Source organism: Strongylocentrotus purpuratus, unplaced genomic scaffold (assembly GCF_000002235.5).
Source record: "Strongylocentrotus purpuratus isolate Spur 01 unplaced genomic scaffold, Spur_5.0 spur5_scaffold_8, whole genome shotgun sequence".
NCBI lineage: Eukaryota > Metazoa > Echinodermata > Echinoidea > Camarodonta > Strongylocentrotidae > Strongylocentrotus > Strongylocentrotus purpuratus.
This window is the reverse complement of record NW_022145614.1, coordinates 25,532,549-25,556,604: the sequence shown is the minus strand read 5'-3', so window position 1 is coordinate 25,556,604 and position 24,056 is coordinate 25,532,549. Positions and strand designations below refer to the sequence as shown.

Genomic DNA, 24,056 nt, shown 5'->3' with positions numbered 1-24,056 from the left:
CAAATTGCTCACATATAACCTGTTGTCAGGTATAGTAATCGATTATGTTTGTCCAACTTAGCAACTACTTATGTATGCAATTTGTATTCTGACTGATGAGATAGGATGATATATAGCAATTGTAATAGCTCAATTCTAGGTAAACATGAGTAAATATGAATACATGCACATGAGGCAGAAATATCTTGTACTGGTTCATTTATCAAGTTAATGGGAGTTCAAGCTTGTGGATTTGAGGAGGGTAAAACCCATTTTACCATTGGCGGATACAAACAGCTGCCAACCGTTCCTGCATGTATTCTTTAGATATTATTCCAGTTTGGGGAACATTCAAAAAGTTCATATTAATGCTACAAACTGTTGACACCTCTCTAACTCTAAAATTGTGTGATTTGATTTTGCCTACCGGTAATTATTTTAATGGCAGGTATGGATGCTCGATTGGTTTAAAGGTAAAGACCAGTTTTGGAAACGCCTCCATTTCAAAAAATGAAATGGAAGCTCTTATTACCAATAATGTGAAAGAATATGTTTTGACCAATAAGTGATGATACAAATTTTGCCGGGAAACCGCCTACTAATTGATATATTTGGTAAATTATTATATCTATCTGGACTAGATAGATATAGGGTAGTCCCATATACATCTTTCTGTGTACAGTGCTTGTAACTTTACCAAGACTGGGCCAAATTTCTTATCATTTTGATGATTCCAGAAACATGTAGCACACACCAATACTTATATGCTACACTGTAGATGATCAACCTTTTCTGATCGATTCCACAACGATTCTTTTGCAATCGCACGACCGGAACTGGTCTATACTTTTAAGAAACAAGAATGTACAAAGTGTCTTCCATTACAAAATGCCATTGTTGACGTCTGCTCAATCTAATTGTTTGTGGTGCTGCATTTGTCCACCTCTGATAGATACATGTATGTATGGTTTATCAAAGATGTGAACATCTACATTTATCATTTATTGCCTTTGTTAAATATGGACTTGAAGTCTGGCAAATAAATGATCATCAATGATGTATCAAACAATTTGAATCATCCTCTCTTTTGTTCTTCTTGAGTCTGTGCCTAAGGGAAGAAAGTATCCCTCTGTAGACTTTGTTCTATTATTACAAACTTAAAACGACTGCAATCAATCGTATATCATTATGTCATATTTCCCATTTTTATCTCATTGATTATCATTTAGAATTGTTTTGTTATACTTGGAGGGGAACAAGCGCGTAACCAGGATTTGATTTTAGGTGGGGCGGTAGTGAGCACACGAAGCGTGCAAATCACTTAAAGAGCGCGCAAAGCGCGCTCCCTAGGGGGGGTGGGTGCAGGTAGGGGGGAGTTTCCCCCCTCCCGCGCAAAGCGCGGAAGCTTTGACGTTTCGTTAATTTATTAGAGAAAGAAGACGAATCGATGTACCATTCTCGACTCTTAATCCTGATCTAAATTCAGTTTCCTCCTCTCCTGCGCAAAGCGCGGAGACTTTGAAGTTTCATTACATTATTAGAGAAAGCTAGACGACTCAAAGTACCGTTCTCGACTCTTAATCCTTGTCTGAATTCTGCCCCCCCCCCTCTCGCGCTAAACTCTGACGTTTCATTAAATTATTAGAGAAGACGATTGGTTGTACATTTCTCGACTCTTAATCCTTGTCTGAATTCAGTCCCCTCCTGCGCGAAGCTTTGACGTATTATTAGACAAAGAAGACGATTCGTTGTACCTTTCCCGACTCTTAATCCATATCTGTATTCAGTTTCTCCCTTTCCGTGCGAAGTACGGAAGCTTTGACATTTCATTAAATCATTAGAGAAAGAAGAGATTCGTTATACCGTTCTCGACTCCTTTTCCCTTTTTCTTCCTACATCCTCTTACTTTTTTCTTCTCTTTCTCTCTCTTTTTTTTTTTTGGCCGGCGTTTTTTTTTGGGGGCGACCGCCCCCACTGCCCCCCCCCCTGGCTACGCACCTGGAGGGGAAGTCCACCCTGATATTTATTTTTTTTTAAATAACAGCAAAAAAATTCCCCTAAAAAAGTAGTGAAAGTTTGAGCAATATCCAATTGAAAATGATAAAGTTATGAATTGTTGAAGTTGTCATCAGTGAAACAAAGATTGACAACACTGTGATGTACATGTATCTTGCAAGCTCCTTACCAATTTGCTCTGTACAGAAAATATAAACTTTCATTTTCCTGGATATTGATGACAGGACAGATTAGTTTCATACAGGGGTTAATAAAAACACATTATGATTGTATTTAAGGTGAATGTATGATAGAACATTTTCTTACGGGAGAATATAGATTTTTTTTTGTACTGGGCAAATGGGAGGAGACATCGCAAGATGCATCACAGAGTTGCCAGTTTGTGATTGATCGATTGTTCCTTCAACAATGCATAACTTAACATATTGATATTTATATAGCACCTTTACATAAATATGCTCAAAGCGCTTTACATTAGTAAATAAAACAGTAATAATCTTGCTCTCCTAGTGCATACACTGTAAATTTGTTGTGTAAAGTTGTGTAAAGCTGTGTAAACTTTTTTTTGAATTAGTTATTGCTCAAACTTTCACTAACCTGTTTCTGCCTCCATTTAAACCAACTTGATATAAGGGTGGACTTCCCCTTTAACCTTCAGCATATTGGACGGCATCTTCCTTCTTAAATACAGGACATGATTCCAGTAGACCGGTGGCCTATGAGATGTTGGTCACGTTAGCCATTGGTCTTGTGGGCTATAGCCTCTTGAATGTACAAGTACAGTGTATTTGTATTCATATCTAAATTGCACTGTCATAGATATTACATGTATCAATTTCTTTGTGCTTTGGTTGACATCTCTACACAATCTTGCTGGCTCCAAGTGTATGTAAGTGCGGGTGTGTGTCTTCCACCTCAAAAAGTTGAGGAAGTCTGCATTTTGTATCGTTTTAATACATTAAAGGTAATACAAAGTTTTGGTATGGGGTCATGAATTTGGTTCAACTTATGAACATATAGGAGCCATATGCGATCCTACAATATTATTTAGTGATCTTTGCTGCGGTTAAAATTGAGTCTAAAGTTATAATACAATTTTGAATAATAAACTCTTTATGTTGTATAGCTCCCTCTCAAGGTCAAGGTATTAATTAAGCTATAAAACAATGTTTCTGGTCTAAAATTGACCGATTAGCTATTCCCGTTTGGAAATTATATATAACAACTAAAAATTCTGAGATTGTCATGGGCGCAGCTACCATTATACGGCCGTAGGCGCTATTTGAAATTTATTAAAATTTACCGGGAGCACCGATAAATTTGTATATACAACTTTTCTTGAAAGCAGAAGTGTTTTAAGGTCTAAATTTTCTAGTGCTTATAATACATCCACAGGGGCATTCAAATATATCAAAATTGTAAAGAATCACTATCCACCCAATTTTCAAAATTTTCCAAAACTTTGTATTACCTTTAAGTTGACACATGTACAATTCGTATGAAGACTGAACATCAGCGTTTCTTTTCTCAACTCTCCACAGTAATGAACTCACATGGTCAGGAGTAGAGAAGTAACATCTTTATTCCATGAAATTTGTATCACTATACAATTTGATGTAACTGATAAAGTTCATAGCAACCACAAGCAGCATGAAACATCCGATTGTGCATAGTGCTTTCACTTGACTGTTAACGTGCTTAATACACGAAAACATACATGAGAATTAAGATTCTTATAAGAAGGACTGTTGACATCCATGTTCTTGTGGTGAATACGGTATGCTTAAATATAAGCTACAGAAGAAATAGCTACACATTTGATTGCAAGTACAAATGGACCAATATTATATTTTTTAAGTATTATTCTACCAGAAGAAGCTATAGCTATTACAAGCATTGTGTGTTTAAACTTTACTGGTGTAGCCTTTTTTTAGTAAATGTAATTAATTCACCATTTTGTAATGTTTGAGCTATTCAGATCAAGGCATTATGTGCACATTAAATCATACAATTAATAGCAATAAACCAATAAATAAGTCCTTCGAAGATGTATTCAGTTATTTTTCGGAAGAAACTGTTAAAGATCAGTGAAAACTTAATATTTATTCTTTCAGTGCCACACTTGTATTAAAGCATTGTAAGCCTTGTATTAAACATAGCCAGCTACATTGGTCAATGCTAATTTGATTAGTTGCAACATTAGTAACCCACTGGCAATATTAAGTGTAACATCTGCAACGTGACAAATCTGAATCGGTTTTCTTTTTAAGTTTGGTAGTACACTGTGACACACATTATTCAACTGTCATGATGCCTATATGATCTTGGCTAGTTGCATATTGCTTTGAAATGTTTCACAACCTGCACACAAACTAATTAACCCTGTGAAAGCACACATTTTATTTTATTTTTCTTTACTTTTACTCATGGAAATCCAAAACTTGATTGTTTCTTTTCTTTTTCCAATCATCAAACAGCTATACATGCATTTCATTTTGTTTTCACATTTATGTTACAAAAGAAATCATATGCTGCTCTGTAGTACTAAAAATATAATAAAAATCTAATCATCTGTACACTTCATTCTATTTATCAGCATTTAATTTTGCCATGGTAACAAAAATACTCCACTGTGGTTATCACAAAACATTGAAAAGATTTTGAATAATATTCGGTACTGATCCTTCATAACTTTCATCTATACAAATAGAATTTCAATATATACATACTTTAGTCTCTAACAAAATGCAAAATAAAAAACGCCAGGAACTAAAAATGACAACTACCATGCCACGATCCTGACACTGTTTTTGGTTTTCTTGTAAATACGAAAAAATAATTGCATGACTCATTCTTTGCTTATGTTTTGAAGAAATCTGCAAAATCTATAAAAAAAAAAGGTTTATTTCATCATGCTCAACTTGTATAAAAGTATACACTCTACACTTCTAGCTACAGTATTTAAGAATGTTATGCTGCAGTCACAATGGTCGCATGCTGTGTTTCACAAGGCAAACATATTTTGGTATACTGTAAAACCCCAGATACACCACCTAGCCCAACATCAGTCTACCAAAAACAGACCAAACATAACATTGCATTACCCAAAATTGTAACAAATAGGTCAGTTTCAAGAGTTGATTTGGCGGCTTGAAAAAAGCCTTGAATGAGGTATTTAGTGAACTTGTTTATGACTGAATCTACTTATAATGTATAAATTCCTTGATTTGATTTAATACAAAATAATAGAATGTAAAGATTGTTTGCAGTCATGTCGCAACCCTTGGGCAACTGACCCTTTTGCAGAAAAGGACTACAAAACAAACAAAATCTTGCACTAAAAATTGACAACACCAACCATTCGCAGTAAGAAACTTGTGTGAAAAGCAAAAGATAGTGCTGGATTCAATTATTTTCCAGCATGAAACTTTTGTAAATCATGACCTGATGACCATTCCCAGAATTCATAAAAAAATGTCTTGCTTATGAAAATTTTGGTTAAACATATACATCCCCTATCGGAAGTGAAAACTGGAACACATATGTAGATGAACTACTAGTATAGGCCATAGATTACGGTACAATGATATCAATTATATGCTATTTTAAAGTCTGTCAGAGGAGTAACGGCTCTTTGAAAATCAGAAATCGTCAACCTAAAAAACTAGTACAGTATACATATTCACAATGACTATACTCACGTATATAGGCGAGCCAATCAGTTCCACATATAATATCGTCTCTGTAAAACTTTACCCTTGTTTTTAATGAGGTTTTAAATTGCTTTTGTGCAATACTGAAAGAGAAAATACTTTATATTCCTTTATATGTGTAATCTACATTCATTCAGCTTTCAATTGATATACAGTTTTATTTTCATCAGATAGGGTCTTTAAAATGGCTATTTAACTCAAATTGCCTATTGAACGTGTCTACAGCACATATAATGCTTCTATAATTACCTTCATTTTATAGTAATTTTTGGAAAAGATGCACATTTGTGAGTACATGTATTCCTTCCAATACCAAATTGAGCAAGAGGTTTTCATAGTTGAGGGTCACTATCTTCCCATGTTTTCATTTACGCAGAAACTTTGCTTATACCTAAATACCAATAAATTTTGCACTTTAAAAACGAAGCCCTAATAATTGGGCCAAATATCCTAAAACTATTCTCGCATGCATTGAGTGCACTCACAAGCTAAAGCTTTATACATGTGTACACATTAACAAAATATAATGGCAAGGTTTTATCTCTTCTTTTACATGCATCGTAGTAATTTCTGATTTGGAAGTATGCATTCTCATTCGTGATGGAAATCAGAAAATGATGAAAGAAAATGGGAAGAAAATAAAGAATTTTGAACTTGTGAAACGATTGCTACCCTCTATGGCCATGAAAAAGTTGCACATCAAGAAATTTCAAATTTGTTTCCTGATTACAGATTGAGCATAGAAAAATGGCATTATTACTAGCTTGATTCATAGGCATATAGAAACATAATTTTGGCAAAAACACATGCTTTTAGAATGAAATCATTTGATGTTCACAATTTCACTCATTCTGGTATTGTGAGAGAGGAAGATCATGAAAAACAAAAAAAAATCAGACTAAATGTATAACATCTCATGCAATACACTACTCTGCTTTTAAAGTGAAACATACACTTACTAGTAGCTACCAGTAATATATTTGCAAGTTTTATACCATGTACACACGCTTCTTGGTGTGCAATTAATTATTCAAGGCTCCATTAGATACATGTTTAAAAATTCAAACATCAAAATGTATGCAATAAACTTAAATCATGATAACTTCACATTAATGTTGAATTTCATAAGTTTGCACAAGTAACTGTTAAAACACTCCGGAGCACTGCTCAGAAAGCATGAGAAACAATTGGTCCATATGTCAAAGTTGCCCGAAACAAGAAAATCAAACTTTTAACAGGTAGTCGGGTACCTCTTTTTCTTCTTCTTTGACAAACAGTGAACAACATACATCTAGCTGTCTAGTTCATCATATATACAAATTGATAAATGTACAATTCACCCGTATTGAAACTTGCTAATTGATCCGGCATTACTGCTGGAAGATGTGGTAATTACAAAATTGATGAGTCGTCGCAATCAAATTTGACTAATTTAAGTTCTATGTGCATTACTTTAATATCAACATGCAAATTCTTATTGTGAATAGTAAACATAGTGTTTTGCTGGATAAATGAGGAGGCAATTCGTTTACACAATGGAGTCGTAATAGTTCAAGATACACACTAATTGCTAGTATACATGTAGCTCAGTAGTAACTAACTACTAGGAAAGGCTCGATTTAAAATATAATTTGGAGTTAAACATCTTTTGGAATTTGTTTTTATAGTTCTACACTTGAAGAAGAAAAAAAAGTGTAGCATGTATTGTCAAATCTAACATACAAGGCATGCAATTCAACTCAATTTATCAAATACATGTACAAGCTAAGGACGGACACAATTTTAGAAAATCAGGGCCACTATTTGTGCTGTGTACACCATTATAAACAGTACTACTGTATTAATAGAATCAATATCATATCTTTAAAACAGATTGTAATTGGTAATGAAATCAGGCTGGAAAGGATCAACCCTCGTCCCACTTTCTGACACTTCTCTTATACGTGAGTAAGTCATCGATGGCATTTGCCATCTTCTGTCCTTCTTCCTCGCTGAACCATTCTTCTCCCTCGCTCAGCCCTGCACTTGAGCTACTGTCCTCTACGGGTCTCTGAAATGGGTCAAAGTCATTCACGTCATCATCCTTGTCCTCCATCTCATCCCTCTTGCGCTTCCATCCTCTGGGGTTTTCTGCCGTCAGACTTTCTTCGCTGGAGGAGGAGGAAGCTGGTCTAGTCACGCTGCCCAGACTGGTTGGGTTAGAACGAGCCTCATCCTCTGACTCACTGCTACTGCTACTACTACTGCTCTCGCCACTACTACTACCAAACATATCCTCAACCTCCTTGCCCATACTGGCAAGGTCTTCCGATGAGAAGCTGTACATTGGATTGTAGTCCTCAGACATGCTCAAGGGCCTGCTCTTTGTCCTTTGCCCTGGCATCCCCGTGGAGCCAGGATTTCCGTTGGTGCTGGCCTTGGCCTTGCCTTTTCCTTTCTTAGCTTTCTGGGATCCTGTGCTCTCTGTGTCACTGAAGCCTGGGGTGCTACTTCTGCTGCCATGCTTGCTGACATCAGCAAGAATAAAGAGCCTCTCATCCACCCTCTCCCATCTTTCCCAACAGCACCACAGCCAATCTGGTTCAACAATGAAGATGCTTTTGCTTCGTCTGGCCGCGTGGACCTTTGACGTGCCAACCTTGGCAGCAACAAGATGTGTAGAAGCCCTTCCTTTGGCCTGTTCCTCTTTACTCTTTGTTACAATTTGAGGAGAGACCTTTGCACCTAGTGCAAGTGCCACTTTCCACACCCTGCTCTGTTCTGGAGGCATATTGGTGGGGAACACACTGCTAAAGACAATGTTGCATCCCTTCAGAACAGACATTCTCATTGCAGGAACGATGGATTTCAGGTCTGGGAGCTCCTGAGGATTTGCTTCTACCTGTTTGAAGAATGTCCTGTGAATGCGCGCGAGTGTGTCTGCAAGGTAGAGCAAGTATTCATCCTTGTCCTCTTCAGGTGACGTAGCTCCTGTGCTGGTGCCATCTGTAGTGGTCACCTTATCACTGTCACTTTCCTTTTCTTGGGCAAGTTCACCTTCTTCCATTTCATCCTTTGATGCCTCTTTCTTATCTCCCTCCCCGGACCCCTTCCCACGTCCCTCGTCCACTTTATCACTGGATTCTTCCTCACTGTCCTTTGTCGTTGATGACACCTCTGAACTGCACACCTCTGATTTCTCGTCCACCGCTTTGTTCTCTTCTTTGGTAGTCTTCTCTTCCTCCTCTGCCTCCTTGCTTACTGCACCTTTGGCCTCCTTGCTCTCTGCATCTCTCGAGTTATCATCCCCTTCTCCCTTTTGTGAAGCAGGAGATGATGTATACTTGGTTGGTGATTCCCTGGGCTTCTTCACGGGTGCATTGTTGCGATCATTCAGGTTTACAGGGGAGTTGATATCACCTGTGCCTTCAAAGTAACGGTAGGGAGGGACCTGGATGAGGTTGGGAGCAAAGTTCCAGACATCATCCCTGTCATCAATGATACACACCATCTTGTCACCTCGAGGAAATATGGACCTGCAAATCAAATATAGAGAGCAAAACGTAAACCATCACATCAAAAGGATAATCGAATCTTTAAAAGATTAAAGTCTACCTAGAATTCAATCAAATAAACATTTGTCCCACAAAGGCCAGTCATTTAGAAGAAGTTGTTAATGCCCTTTCTTCTTTGCAGATATGATTTGAAACATACTTCAGAATGAGACATGTCTCAAAACTACCATAAGTCACTATCAATTTTTCAAGTTTTTGCTTTCAAATCTAAAGTTTCTAGATATTATAATTTAGATTACTGACCAATATCTGCTAAATCCCTGTGACGTTCACACTGTCCAACCCAACAATTCATGAACATCAACAAGTACCTGAGATTTGCCTTCTTCGAGTGAGGGTCAACGCACTCGTCCCTTGAGAGTATGCGATGGGAGAAGAACTTTCCCTCTGGGTCGATGATCTCGGCAACGGTGTGGGCGTAGAGGCGGACCCCCATGGTGAAGATGTGCAGCTGGTAGAACTGACTGATGAGGTCCAGAAACTGCTGGTAGTTGTCCCTGATCCTGGTATGGTACCAGGGGAACATGGGACCCTTCCTCAGCTGGAAATGGTGAACTCCCTGCAAAATGAAAAGTACTTTAATAAGAAATTCCAGATGATATGCTCACAAACTTAATATTCATCTATTGTATATGACCGACTTTTTCATCCAAACACATAGGAATTGGCTTGCCTGCATAAATAGTCAATGAAGCAAAAATGGAGGATAATTTAAAGTCATTCACTGGGGAATAGATTCGTCCTCATCTCATTTGCACTTTTGATTTTAGTAGACCTTTAGAAGCTAATCATTTCAATTTTTATTGAATTACCTACTATGGGTATATCTTAGTCCATCAGACTATATGTTTGAAAATGGAGTTCACGAGATGGAAATTCATTGTTCATTATTCACTGTGTTTTGGTGTAATGGTCTGCAAAAGGGTAGGATATCCCGTAAGTTTTGTTTGCCACTGATCTCTTTGATTCCAGTGAGCCTACTCTGAATATTTCCACTGATGATTGCTGGTTTCTATCATTTCCAATCAAGTAACCAATACAAGCGAAAAACTTCAGTGACTTACGGGCATATCAGCTGGGACCTCATCGAGTGTAGTGTGGATGAGCGTCTGGTCCAGATCAACAAGCAGAACCAACTTTCTGTGCTTGATCAGAGAGTCCTCATCAAGCTTGGCTAGAACAGCAGCTTCCTAAAAAGTGAATTAAATTACAGTGTATTAACCCTTTCTTTTCAGGAGGGAGGGGGGGGGGGTGACATTACATTTTCCCTAAAAAAAAAATCCACAAAATGTTTAAAGAGTATTTAGGCTTATCTATAGTCATTTCAATTCCAAAATCATTAAAAAAAACAGTGGCATGATACCATAAAGATAAACCTCAATAACAGTTACTTAATTCAACATCCTAAAAATAAAAAAGTGGATCATTCGAACAGGCATCAAGGGTCAAGGTGTTCAGTGGATAAAAATGTATATTGCCTAACTCAAGAGCTCACAACTATACAGGCCAAAAGAAAGTGCACCTGTATGGGAAATGGGAATATTGATTTTCTTCATATAATGAAACCTATTTTGTGAGTTGTTACCACTGACCGGATTATATTCTGTTTAGAAAACTGATGTGATACTTGAAACATGATACCGTAATGGTAAACTAAAATCCTAGACAAAATATAAATTGGGTTATTCTGGCTTTAAATTGGGTTATTCTGGCTTTAAATAAATTAATTCCTTTATTTTTCTTCATGATACAAATTAAAGGGGAAAGATGCAAACTGGCAACCCATTATTAGATGGGTTATCTGAGTATATGTTTCTTAAAGCTTATCTGCCGTAGTTTACAGGAGGGATTAGACTGCCCTGCAAGGTCACTGGACAGGTGGTTATCTCATCAACTCAGCTCTCAGTTAACATAAGAAAAAGAGGATCATGGGGGACCAATGGTCATCGATTAGGCATTGTTTGTTATATAGAGGGCGCAAATAGCTACAAGTAGTGCAGTGGCCTTTAAAGCCCATCTGTCCTAGTTAGGCCAGGAGGGATTAGTCTACACAGCGTGGTCACTGACAGGTGGTTATCTCATCAACTCAACTCTCAGTTAACATAAGAAAAAGAGGATCATGGGTAACCAATGGTCAATGATTAGGCATTGTTTTCTATATAGAGGGAGCAAGTAGCTACAAGTAGTACAGTGGGCCTTTAAATCAAGGTCAAAAATAAGAATTACTTACTTCTTTACTGACATGAAGTTCAGGGATACTATGTATCATAGACACACAAGCTTTGGTTGCGGGTGTCTGCTTGACCTCCTCATCCCTAGGAAAATATAAAAGAAAAGTTTCACTCTTGTTACAGACAGGTGGGGTGAACTTCTTTAGTTATGAATAAATGATTATAACATTTATATCCAGTCACATAATTATTACAAACAATTCAATACCTTTACAATCCTCCTATCAAATATGCCTCAAAAAAAGTTATTGAACAAATTATGTTGTTTGAGAACATAATACTTTCATTGTGTTCAGTGGATATTACACCATTTTATCTGTAATATTCAATAACTTAAATAAAATCCATAGGCCTAATTGAAATACTTACTTTCTCAAATCTTCCCCACATTCTGCACACATATCTTTCATAACAGTGGGATGGGAACATCTTGCAATCCTCAGGACGACCGACCTACAAGAAATTTGAAATAAATGTACAGTATATTCATTATATTTCTTATACATTTTTTTTAAAGAAATATTTTATGGTGGTGTGACCAATAAATAGAGTTCACACGTGACCTTAATCAGTGTGAACCCTCCCGCATTTGGAAGGAGTCTCACGCCACCACGCTCATTCTCCCGCCATCCCACCAGCTCGTAGCGGGAGACTCCCGCCACCACGCCCTTCCTCCTGCTCTCCCGCTATCTCCCGGTTTATGAAAAAACCTCCTGCCAGACGTGTAAAATGAACCAGCGTACTCGTATGCCGATCTGACTTGAATTCAGGGATCGCGATATCTCCAGGAATTCTTTGATGATAAATTTTCTATTAATATCACCAATTTCTCGTGAAAAAAAACTTTACCGACCATTGGTAATAAGTGGACTAAATAAATATGTGTAGAATATACAACATTTTCGAATATTTTTTTTTAATCTCCACAAACTTTGGTCGCCCCATAACATAGGCCATGTAAATTTCCAAGTCTTGCATGAGTATCGATCATGCTCTGACATTATTACGTCTGACATTTTTATCTCTGACATTTTCACCTCTGACATTTAATTTACACCAAGCAACGTACTCTGTAGATAGATCTAGACGTTAGTGTAATGAAATGAGCTACACTCCAAATTTTATATCTGTTCGACTTTGATCTTGTTGATGATACTTAAACAAGAAAAATATGTGACTTGTATGAGGAAAAGTTTCTAGAATTTTACTGCAGACCAAGAAAGTGCTGGCCCAATTGCCTTGTTTTGGGCCTTGTTTTGGGCCTTGTTTTTAGGCCTTGGTTTCGGCCTTCACTTCTTCAGTTATTTTGGGAACAGGATCAGGAATCACAAATACGATTACGAGTTCTATTTGACATGTCAACCCTCAAATTTCATAAATTACATCAATCTCCTGATTTATATGATCTCGTCTATAATACTTTTTATATGGAGTGAAAATGCAAGTCTAATGATAATACTAATTTACGTAATTCCTCACTACCCTAAAATACACATCTATTACAAATTTACCCAGGCTTCACTTCGTCTCCTTCATTTGCAAGGATATCTTGGACAGTTCCCACTTGTTGAGACTTCAATTTCTGCTCAGACTCTTTCTCTCCACCACTGCCATCTCCATTTTCAAATTTATATAAAAGCAATACGCTTCCTCTTGATACTTTTGAGCCAGATTTCACCTTCAATTTGGATATTTTACAAGATTTTGTTTCAGGAAGAGAAATTTCCAGGGGCGCAGTCGCCGCCATTTTGAAAAGAGAGGGAAATTAGAAAAAAATTCGCAGAAAATATCAGTATCTTCTCAATGAGTTATTCTCTTTAAATTAGTAAAATAAAAATTTATATCGTATGCTAGTTTTATTTTGTCTAAAATTACCCTATGTGGTATGAATTTTCTTTTAATTATTTCGCTGCGAATTAAGTTGCTCCGAATGACAGTGACCAGAATGTAAGACTGATCTCATATCTCAATTTTAATAGACACGTAGGGTGTACTGGAATGAGCCTATCCTCTGCGTGCGAGAAAAGAGCACAATCTTAAGCTAACAACTCGTTCTCGTATTCCGAAGCAACGGCGTCGGCGGTGAGTTCAAATATTTTTGTTTTTCAAACCATTTCATTTTCAAATAAATGATGTTTACGATCTAATCAGAGATTAATCATTAGGATATTATCAAACATGCTCACAACTAGACAGAAATAACGGTCTGGTATGAGTTATTTTGTGATAAAACTGACATTTGTCAAATAAACGCCAGGGAGCTGGAGCTCGATCCGCCGCCAAAGGCAAAGCCAAAGGCAACGCCTTCACCTTCGGCGGCGGAGCTCCTTGGAGTTTGGCCAAATATAGAGGGGGCGCGCTGGCGGTCAGATCAGCTCAGATGAGCCAGATCAGATGCATTTGTGTATTCATGCAAATGCCACTACAATTTTCAGTGAATTTCATATTTTACTCACTAGGTCTTCTTTGTGAAATGCATTGATGTGATGACTTCAAGTTCAAATGAATAGTCGAGGCTAGATCTATAGTTTACCTTGAATGCTTCTGGAAGAAAGCCGTCTCCAGCTGCCAAGCTTCCAGGTCTTGCACCATAGTCATTTTACATCTGTATCTTGCTTGCTGGGTCATATCAGGATTGTCATAATTGGAGTGTCAACTGGGAGAAGGGTGAATGATATTGCTCCTTCTTCCAGTGTTTGTCAAGTCTGGCTTTAAAGCTGTTTACCGAGGTTGCAGATACTACCAACTCAGGGAGGGAGTTCATTTATGGCCGTCCTATGAGTATGACTCCTATCTGTGACATTTAAACGTTTTAGCAGTGTCCTGGTAATCAAATTATGCAAGGAAACCTGTTTAATTACTAGACTGCACTGTCAGACACTATTGAGTGACAATAATAACTTATAATATATCATGCCTTTTTACTCACAAATATAGGACGCTGCTACAGATTAACAAAAAAAACCTGACCTGACCTGACTGATAGATTAGTTGATCATGTAACATGGCATCGGCAGGCCCAGCAGCTCACCGGACCAGGGTACAGGTCATAAGTCCAGAGAGGACCCCGGGTCTCCAGCGGCCCGCCAGTGTGCCCAGGTCCTTTACAGGGAGAAGGTTACACACCCCGTACCTCAAGACGCCACAGTCTAGGATATTGCATGGTGAGGTTTTGTAATGTACATTTTGTATAGTTGTACACCCAGATGTTGTGTGTCCGGACAGGTTGTGTATCCAGACAGTTGATTTAAACAGAAATTTGAAGAAGTCTATGAGCAATATTTCATAAATCTTCAGAGACTTGTGTTGGACAATATTATAAAGGACAAAAAGGCTAAAGAAAATTTCAAGAAGAAATAAACAGCTGAATAAAATCCATTTTAATGTATTAACATGACTGTGACTCATGCATATATTCAGCTTTGTGGTGAAATGTCCATGCCTTATTGTCATGTCATGCAGGGATACTTTGAATCGTTCATTGCAAAATTTATATGTATTTGTCCTTGATGCATCTTGTGCTTTCCCATACAGGACGAAGAAGCAGGCTGACCAGAACGCCGTCTAGTGCCCACCCCACCAATCAGCGATTCAGCAAGTTGACCAATAAGACGTGGCATACCTACTACGTTTCTCCACTCTATGCATTCAGCAATGAAGCTGCTTCCTTGAAGAGATGCTCCAGGCAGCTCTCCTCCCACCTCCAAGCTGTGAGTCAAGTATCTCCTTTTTTTAATTGATTCATTAGACAGAATACTTTTTTGTCTAAACTGAGTGTCAAATTTGAACGAACATACAATTTAAATGACAATATCATCTTTGTTTGATCAAAATCGGTTCTGAGACGGCTGAAATATCCATAAATACAACAATTCCTAATATTTGTGTACCACCACAAATATTCCATAATTTGATAAAGCCGTTGAAAAAATGAAATAGCACCTTTTACGTTGCCAATACCGATGTTGGCTTTTTTGTTGGCTTTTTCGTGTTTATTATATTATGCACAACTAGCCTGCCCATGTTTTAATTAATTAATTAATTAACGGTCACCGTATTTTTTTTAAAGTGGAGCTGAATTGGTATGATCATATCGGCTAAATTTCACAGGTCTAAAATTACCTTTATAGCAATTTTAGGTCCTAAAAGGGCACTAGAAATGCCATAAATAAGAATAAGAGCAATAACCATGCACTTTAAAGGCATTTGCGGTCTGAAAACAGAACTCAACTATCCCTTTAAAGCACCTCTTTCTCTTTAGAAACAATTTCTAATGTTAACTGATGATTGTAGAAGTATGTTGAGTATATATATCTCGCTCTTCTCTACCGGTATTCTCTTTCTTTTTCCTTTTTTCTCTCTATTACAGCACAAAAGGACATATTTGTATGTGATATGCAATATAGGCCTACATATAAGTATGGTTTATTATTATCAATGATTTGTGCTGGTCTTAGGAGAAAAATATACTGGGGTAGGCCTTTTTTTCTCTCTTCTTTTTCTTTCTTTTTCTTCTTCTTTTTTTGCATGAGGTACAAGTGATCTTCAATGATCATTATTTGGTTGCCGGGTAGCCAGAAAGAAATTCCTGATGAAGGCTGTATGATGGCTTTATGATATTTAGATAAAATTATGAAAACTCAGTCACAAGTATTCTGGGCCTCGAGACAGATAATTGATTTATTCTTTCTTCTTTTTTCTCTCTCTCTCTCTCTCTGTCCCCTTTTACCAATATTTGTTCCACCATATTCGTATTAATATGTATCCATTGAGGGTAGTCATGCTATCAAGCTTTGCTTACTTTGTCAACTCTCCTGTTTGATGTTTTTGATTAGTTACTTTATTCGACATTATATTCTTTTGAAATGTGTAAAGTTTGCAATGTTTTGTTTGTTATATATTTGTAAAAATGCAAAAGAAAAAGAAAATCAAACAGAAATAAATAAATCAAATCAAATCAAATATCTTTAAATCATGATGATTTTACATGTACCAGTATAGGTCTATATCGTCCATTTATCCTCTCCTATGCTTTGTATTTGAACCACAGGAATCTCAGAAAGGTGTCGGAGTGATGGTGGAAGATCAAGTGACATCCAAATACGCTGTGTTTTCTCTGCGTCCAGAATTGTTTCCTGACTCCGGTAAGCAAAAGCTTTTGAATATCAAGAAAAGAAATGATAATGTTTGGATTGTCATGAATTTGTCCCAGCTGCTAGTCCACTCTGATGAGAATCTTTTATGATATGAAAAACAATGCAAAGTTATTAACAATGCAAAGAATGAAGTTCAGAAATAGAGCAAGGAGAACTTTTTAGAGTTAAATATGTTTACAATGTATATATACAGTATTAACGAAAAACATGATTAAATACCCTTTCAAAAAACGTTAAATATTCCAATGTTACTTTTTGGTGCACTACTCTCTTCTTTATGAATAAATATTTTGTACTTATTTATAAAAAAAAAATGTATGGCACTCTACCATTACTTTAAGTCTTGTAGTATTAATACATCTTTGTAAAAAGTGACTTTAAAATATTAAACTAAGGAAATACAGTTTTTATTATTTCCAAACAAAAGCTGCCAGTCATACAAAGTACATAACAATATATTTGGGCAATATTAATGCTGAAAAGGAATATTGATGGTTACCTTTTTGAAATATTGCACCTTTTGGTGTTCGTTCGTCGTTCGTTCTAGATAGGAAGATCCTTATTGAGCCAACAGATCGTCTCATCATCGAGCTCACGAAGTCCGGAAGCGCCGTGGGGGGATTTGTAGATCGGACAATCATCAATGACATGATCCATAGTTTGGTGTGAATCAAAATAGAAAATATTAGGCAGCTTTCACTTGATTTTGTTTGTCCACAAGAATTTTAATTCATCACAACTTTTGATTATTCATGTTTTCATATATATATATATATATATATATATAGTATGCATACATGTACATATATGTGGCATTTCTTTTGAAAGAAAATATTTTAAGAAGAAAAACTTATGTCTGAAAAACACATTTTACTACATGCACTTTATTTCTTTTTGGTTGAGCGTGATTTTATTGATCTACTAAATGTGAATTTATGTACACTAGACGTGCCAGCAGTAGAATTGAGCATCTATGCATCTAAGAGTCAAGCCATCTCAGCCAGCAGCCCTCCAGCATGGACGTCCATCTTCTGCCCCCCATCATCACCAGTGATGGGTGATGACAAGCATTTCTCCAGGCTACCTCTCATGCTCATCAAAGGAGCAATCGGTACTACGAATTGTGTGCTCCAATGGCTCCAGGTAAGGGGAATGGTTTAAGTTTTTTGAGTTACATTCACTGTTTAGTTTTTTGTGGGCTATGATGACAAAAATTAGTCCCATTGAGCGGCTTGATAATTACCCGATTTAAATTGATTTCCAAATTTATTTATTTTTCCCCCGATTTTTTCCTCCCAATTTTACCCCTATTTTCCAGATTTTTCCTGATTTTTTCTGATTTTTCCAATTTTCCTTTTTCTTTTTTTTTTGTACTCAAGGGGGGGGGTGGTTGAGGAAAAAAAGAGAAACCTACTTTTTTATTGCTCACTATCACCCCTGCATTTAAGACATCAGTAGAAAAATTACTCCTATTTTGGACAACAGTAGAACAAATTTAGACCATTTAGGACATCAGTAGAAGTTGTAGAACAAATGATCGACTCCTATTTAGAACATCAAAAAAACAAGTTATTTCCATTTAGTATAAAATCAAATAAGTCCCATTTAGGACATCAGTAGAACAAATTACTCCCATTTAGGACATCAATAAAACAAATTTGTGCCATTTTTAAACACAGTGAAACATTTTTCTCAAAAAATCCAAAAAAAATTGCATGCATAAATTGTTCACAAAATTCACAAGTGGTTGAGATGAATATTTTCATGTTGTTCATGTCAGTGAGGTCTCTAGCTTGTCAGTTGTTGGTAATTTATTGCCAAGTGAGTTTACCACAATCACAATAGTTTTCACAATCATGATGTGATCTTATTCATGTTGTTAATAGCTCCTTGTAAGCCATATGTAGCAATGCTGCTCATAACCTATTGTAAATTGTGTAATCAAAGAATGATAACCAATTGACTTATGGGTTTTCTATTCCTCTACACCTTACAGGTTCAGTTTGACTGCTGTGTGAGGAAGCTAACATTTAACCCAATGGCACTCTCATGGATGGTTTCTATGTGGGCTGAGAGCCTTCCAGGTAATATGAAAGTCATCTTTTAACAATGTTAAATCTGAAATGCACAGCCCTACGTGTTCAGTGTCTGTGATATGGTGTAATATTGAAGCCCTAAAAAAATTGCGCTTCAAAATGACCAAGAAGTGCCTCAAAAAAGTAAAATTCTTTGAGTGACCGGTTTTGCCATACTCGTTTTCCCCAATAGACTGTAGTGTTATGAAAACCATTACAAAAATGCAAAATTTGATTTTGATTTCCAATCATAAATATCTTGATAATCAGACAAGATTGTAAAAGTCATGGGGTTCCTGACTGACCTAAAGGTTTATAATTATCATTGCAGCATGAGCTAAATCCAGGATTTTGTTTCAGAATCTCAGACAAAGTTACAGGATCCCTTTAACAACTCTCTCGTAAAAATATATAGTAAACTTTAATAGATCCTCATAAACAAAGTTTGTTTTAAAGGGGTTAGATCATCGTGCAGTCAGTTTCAAAACAAGTTCCGTGAGCAAATATCCGCAGCTTTCAATTTATTATAGTTCAATGTGGCGTTTTAGACTAGACCACCTCAAAATGTGCATAAGACTTTTGATTAAGTTTGAGTCATTGCCCTCGATCAGAACTGTCTCATCTAAATACCAATATTGTTGCAAAGTGTCTTTGCAGGATTTACTCCTAAATTTCCAAGGGATTTAAATGTGGTGGTGGTGGTGGTGATTAGTAGCAGTAGTGATAGTCGGTAGCAGTAGTAGTGGTGGTGGTTATAATTATTTTAGTAGTAGTGGGGATAGTGATAGTTAGTAGTGGTGGTACTAGTGTAGTTGGGGTATGTTTGTAGTGATAGTTATAATTTACCATAATACGCAAACATATAAAACAGCTAAATTTTTGTTTGTGCATTTACTTGTTAATCTTAGATAAAAAGAAGAATAGTGATGGAGATAAGAAGTGTGGTGTTGAGCTGGTGTACCATCTTCCAAAGGAGATATCAGGACTGAACAAGGTTACCATGACGATAGACTCTAGGGATGCCAGAGCATTGTGGGAAAGGTGAGATTTCTGTTGTTGAGAATACTTTTGCATTGTATTAAAGGGATCGTTTAACAATGTTAAACCTGAGATGCACGGCCCTATGTCTTATCAGTGTCTGTGATATGGTGTCATATTGAAGCCCCAAAAAATTGCGCCTCAAAATGATCATTTAGTGCCTCAAAAAAGCAAAAACCTTTGAGTGACCGGTTTTACCATATTCATTTTCCCCAATAGACTGTAGAGTTATGAAAACCGTTTGGCAAACACAAAATTTGATTTCGATTTTCAATCATAAATATCTTGATAATCAGACAGGTGATCGGCTTGTAAAAGTCATGGGGTTCCTGACTGACTTAAAAGTTTATAATTATCATTGCAGCATGAGCTAAATCAAGGATTTGTTTAAAGGATCTAAGACAAAGTTACCGGATCCCTTTAAGGACATTATTGTAATGAAAATGTCTTTCTTGAAAAGTCATAGTTGTAATATTCAATAGACCAATTGTTGAAAGGTAGGACAAGGACCTAACAACATGTAATGTATCCAATTCATATTCTGACTATTGATGTACAATTATTCATAGCAGGTGAATGAAATAATTTGTAACATGGCATTTAACAAAGATTTATGCATTCAATTTGATAACATTACAAAAATAGCCTCTTCTATGGGGAAAAAAGTGCAATAAAGTATTGATTTGTAAATTATGCTTCCATAACCAACCCCTCCCAGTTTGGCTGCTTTGATAAAATGATCCATTGCTTTATGCATATGTATCCCATTAACATTCTCAGTTCATTTGATTTATACTACACTGTACCTGGTGAATGGTTTACATGTGCTATCAGGGTTTCCAGCTATCTTGGAAATCAGAGGACATTTTGTAAAAGTTCTGTATTTTTTTGGTGAGGAAAAAGTCGAACGATGAAACGTATAACAAAAGGCATGTATCATTGTTTTAAATGAAAACTTGATAAAGAATCTAGTTCCCGCTCTAGTCTGAAAGTCATGTTATACGGTACGTAAATTGTACAACTGGGCGGGGTTTATCGTGAGCGTGCACTGATGATCGGCCAGCTGTCATATCAATTGACCTTTTCAGAGTTAATTTCTTTTATAATATACGATGTTGCTTTACATGATATTGCTTTCTAGTCTGTACACTCCTTTTGCTATATGATAATTTTTTATGCAACATTTGTTCATACAAGTTTTGTATAGATATCCTTTTGTCAAAAAGCCTATACTGGTCTGACTGGTATATGAACATTCCTCCATGTAAGTTTAATGAGAGGACTACAAGTTTTACTGATTTTTTCAATGATACCTTACTGTTTTTCTAGTGTCCATGAGGAGGATTCAGATGAAGTAGAGGAGGATGAGGTGGTATCCTTTATGAAAGCACTTGGTCAGCATTTCCATGCGTGTTTCCACATTCACTTGGACGTAAGCAATAATAGTAATAATAAGTAATGGTAGCCGAGTGGTGTCATTTTATATTTATTTTATAAATAATAATAATAGTTCAGTTCTTGTATAGCGCATAATACATTATGAAATAACATCTCTATGCGCTTCCAAAGAGCTTTGGACTTTATTACCCTAGCTTTAGCTCCGGCAGCCTTATCAGCGAACAGTGCATTTCAAGGAATAATCCTACCAGGTACCCATTTACCTCACCAGGGTTGAGTGTGGCAAATGTAGATCAATGTCTTGCCAAAGGACATTAGTGCCGCGACGGGACTCGACCCGCGGACCTTGTCATTGACAGTCCGGTGACGTATCCACTCGACCACAACACGGTTTACTGCTTCATATCTGAATGAGCCTTTAGTGCTTATTGATAATCAATGATGCAATGTTTGATAAGATTGCCATTCATTTCATTTGCAGGCCTTATATCTGAAGACTATAGGAACAGCAGCAGCGTTCGTTGGGGCAGAGGGAAGATTAAAGGTAAGTGGGGTTTATTATACATTCTATCTTGATAATAAAGTCAGTTTATTACAGTCAAACCTGTCTTTAGCCACCTGTCTGTAGTTGCCATGTATTCTTTTTATCCCTAGAAAAAGTAAATGTGTTGTAGAACCTTTCTAGAAAGGTCACCTGTATACAGTGGCCACTTGTTTTGTTTCCCTTGGGTGGCCTTTATAGACAGGTTTGACTGTATTCTACAAATATTGAATGCTTCGGCGTTCAAGATGACAAAATATATGAACCAACAAATGTAGAATTTTCCAGAGTAATGTTATATTTCACCTAGGTTACAGGCAGAGGTTGAAATATAAAGGCAGGAGGGAAATTCTAAATTTGAAAGTGTTGAGGATCCCATTGTCCCCGTTGCATAAAACTTACCATTGATGGTAACTTTGCCATCAATGGCAACTACCATGGTAACAGGGCTCAACAGCCAATCAAAATCAAGGTTTCCATGGTAGTTACCATTGATGGCAAAGTTAACATCAGTGGTAAGTTTTGTGCAACGGGCCCAGATATTTTGTCTGGCAATATGATGCTCTCTATCAATTACCCTATTTCATAGTTACATAATGAGGGATATATTGTAGAAAAAGATCCCAATTAGCTCAGAATGTCAGATGTTTCACTTTTTTTTTTTTAATTTTTTAAATCCTAGTAAGGCTTGCTCTTCAATTTTTTTATTTTTTCTTAAAGTTAGTTTAAATGTGAAAATGAGGTATTCTCTCCCCCTTTCCCCATCCACTAATCCATCTATATTTGTTAGGTAAATACTACAAGATACAGGCCTCTATTGACTAAACATTAAACAACTCTCATCTCAATTTTGTTACTTTCTATTTAGATGCTGTCACTTGGTGAGGCCAGTGGTGTATTGCAGCATCTCGTAGAGCTTGCAGAGGAGAAGATGGCTTCACTTGATGTATGATAATCATCATGGAAACCTGCCAAGTCTGCTGTTGTACCTTCAAGCTAGTCCTGGACTAATGTTATAAAAAATTGGGTTTTGTACCCAATGTGGGAAAGCAAATGAATATCTTCTTGAAGAACTTGTAACCTTGAAGGACCTGTAATATGACAGTCTTTGAAACCTAAGAGCCAATTACTCCCTGTTATTTAGTCTAGAAGGACTGTTCCTTCAGGTTCCGTAGTAGCCCAGGATGTAAACTTGATGTAGTCTAAGAAGTCCAGGATCTTAACTTGACGTAGTCTACGAAGCTCAAAATATGTTTGCACCTGATAACAGTCAATCCTCGGGCCTGCCTGTTCTGTATCCAAAGAAAGCCAAAATCTGATCTGTCGATCGTCATGCCAGAGCAGAATGAAGCTTAGGAGTAGGAGTTCTCTTTCTGCCCATTTCCAAAGAAGCACAAGGTCCTGATATGAAGTCCAAGTCCCAGAAGCTTTGAATCTCTTTCTCCTTATTTATTGAAGTGGTCTCTGTTTCCAAGGAAGAACAGGACCTGGGGGCCATTTCTCGAAACAGTCAATTCCTTGGACATCCCATTGAAACACGTTGTATAGAATCAGCACAGGTTTCTATGGGATGTCCACAAGCTTAGACTCTGAATGCCCCATTAAATTCACTGTCCTGTTTTCACTTGATATGTTTTGGTTAGAACCTTGACTTGCAATCATTTGTCCCGAAGAGGTTTTATGCCAAAGATATGCAGTACATGATCGATTTATTAATCCGTACTACAATTTATGATTACCGATCAGGTCTTAAAAAAGAAACACCAAGAATTGGTCAATGCCATATTTGTCTTCTGACATTGAAATTCGTTTCAAGAGTACCGGTAGACTCCTTTTATTCAATGCAGTTTAGAATACAGCCTTAGCCTTAATTGTTACATTATATGTAACATTACTATTCAATTTGCATTCCTGTACAATATGTATAAAATCTGTATGATAAATAAGATATATCCTTATGTATAGAAGTTTTCATGGTAAATAATGTACATTTATTTTGGTATATTTTTGTTTAAAAATAATAATTTTATACCTTGCATAGTAACGTTGAAAATGAACTTTGTTAGAAAGAATCCTTATAATTTGTATTTTAAATCTGATATAAAGGTGGTAGTTAATTACAGGAGTCCAATTCTTTGTGCATCTATGAAAGATTTGTGAGATATAATGTGCTTTAATACCAGTGGAAAATTTATTGATCTTTTTAATCCTCAAGACTTTTATTTTGCAATTATACATACAGGCCAGTGTTGTCAAACATACCAGTTTATTTTTAAATCACCGGGTCATGTTGATGAAGCCGAAATCAGATTTCACTAATTTTCATTAGAAACAAGTCAATATCAATATCTTTTG

General features: G+C 36.6%; 2 protein-coding genes across 2 annotated transcripts; one reads left to right on the top strand and one right to left on the bottom strand.

Annotated features, from left to right (window-relative positions):
* Positions 1-3,559: 3,559 nt before the first annotated feature.
* Positions 3,560-13,269, bottom strand: LOC586535 (RNA polymerase II subunit A C-terminal domain phosphatase). Its single transcript, XM_030975986.1, has 6 exons — positions 13,005-13,269; positions 11,863-11,946; positions 11,493-11,577; positions 10,327-10,452; positions 9,574-9,821; positions 3,560-9,223 (listed from the first exon to the last, which is right to left on the bottom strand). Exons 1-6 carry the CDS (start codon positions 13,238-13,240, stop codon positions 7,615-7,617), a joined length of 2,388 nt encoding a protein of 795 aa, XP_030831846.1. The 5' UTR covers positions 13,241-13,269; the 3' UTR covers positions 3,560-7,614.
* A 190-nt stretch (positions 13,270-13,459) lies between these two features.
* Positions 13,460-23,710, top strand: LOC588857 (centromere protein L). The gene is made up of 10 exons (XM_030975987.1): positions 13,460-13,575; positions 14,431-14,657; positions 15,028-15,203; positions 16,544-16,637; positions 17,596-17,792; positions 18,646-18,733; positions 19,633-19,765; positions 21,092-21,194; positions 21,642-21,704; positions 22,570-23,710. The coding sequence occupies exons 2-10, from the start codon at positions 14,498-14,500 to the stop codon at positions 22,651-22,653; spliced, it is 1,098 nt and encodes a 365-aa protein (XP_030831847.1). The 5' UTR covers positions 13,460-13,575; positions 14,431-14,497; the 3' UTR covers positions 22,654-23,710.
* Positions 23,711-24,056: the final 346 nt, after the last annotated feature.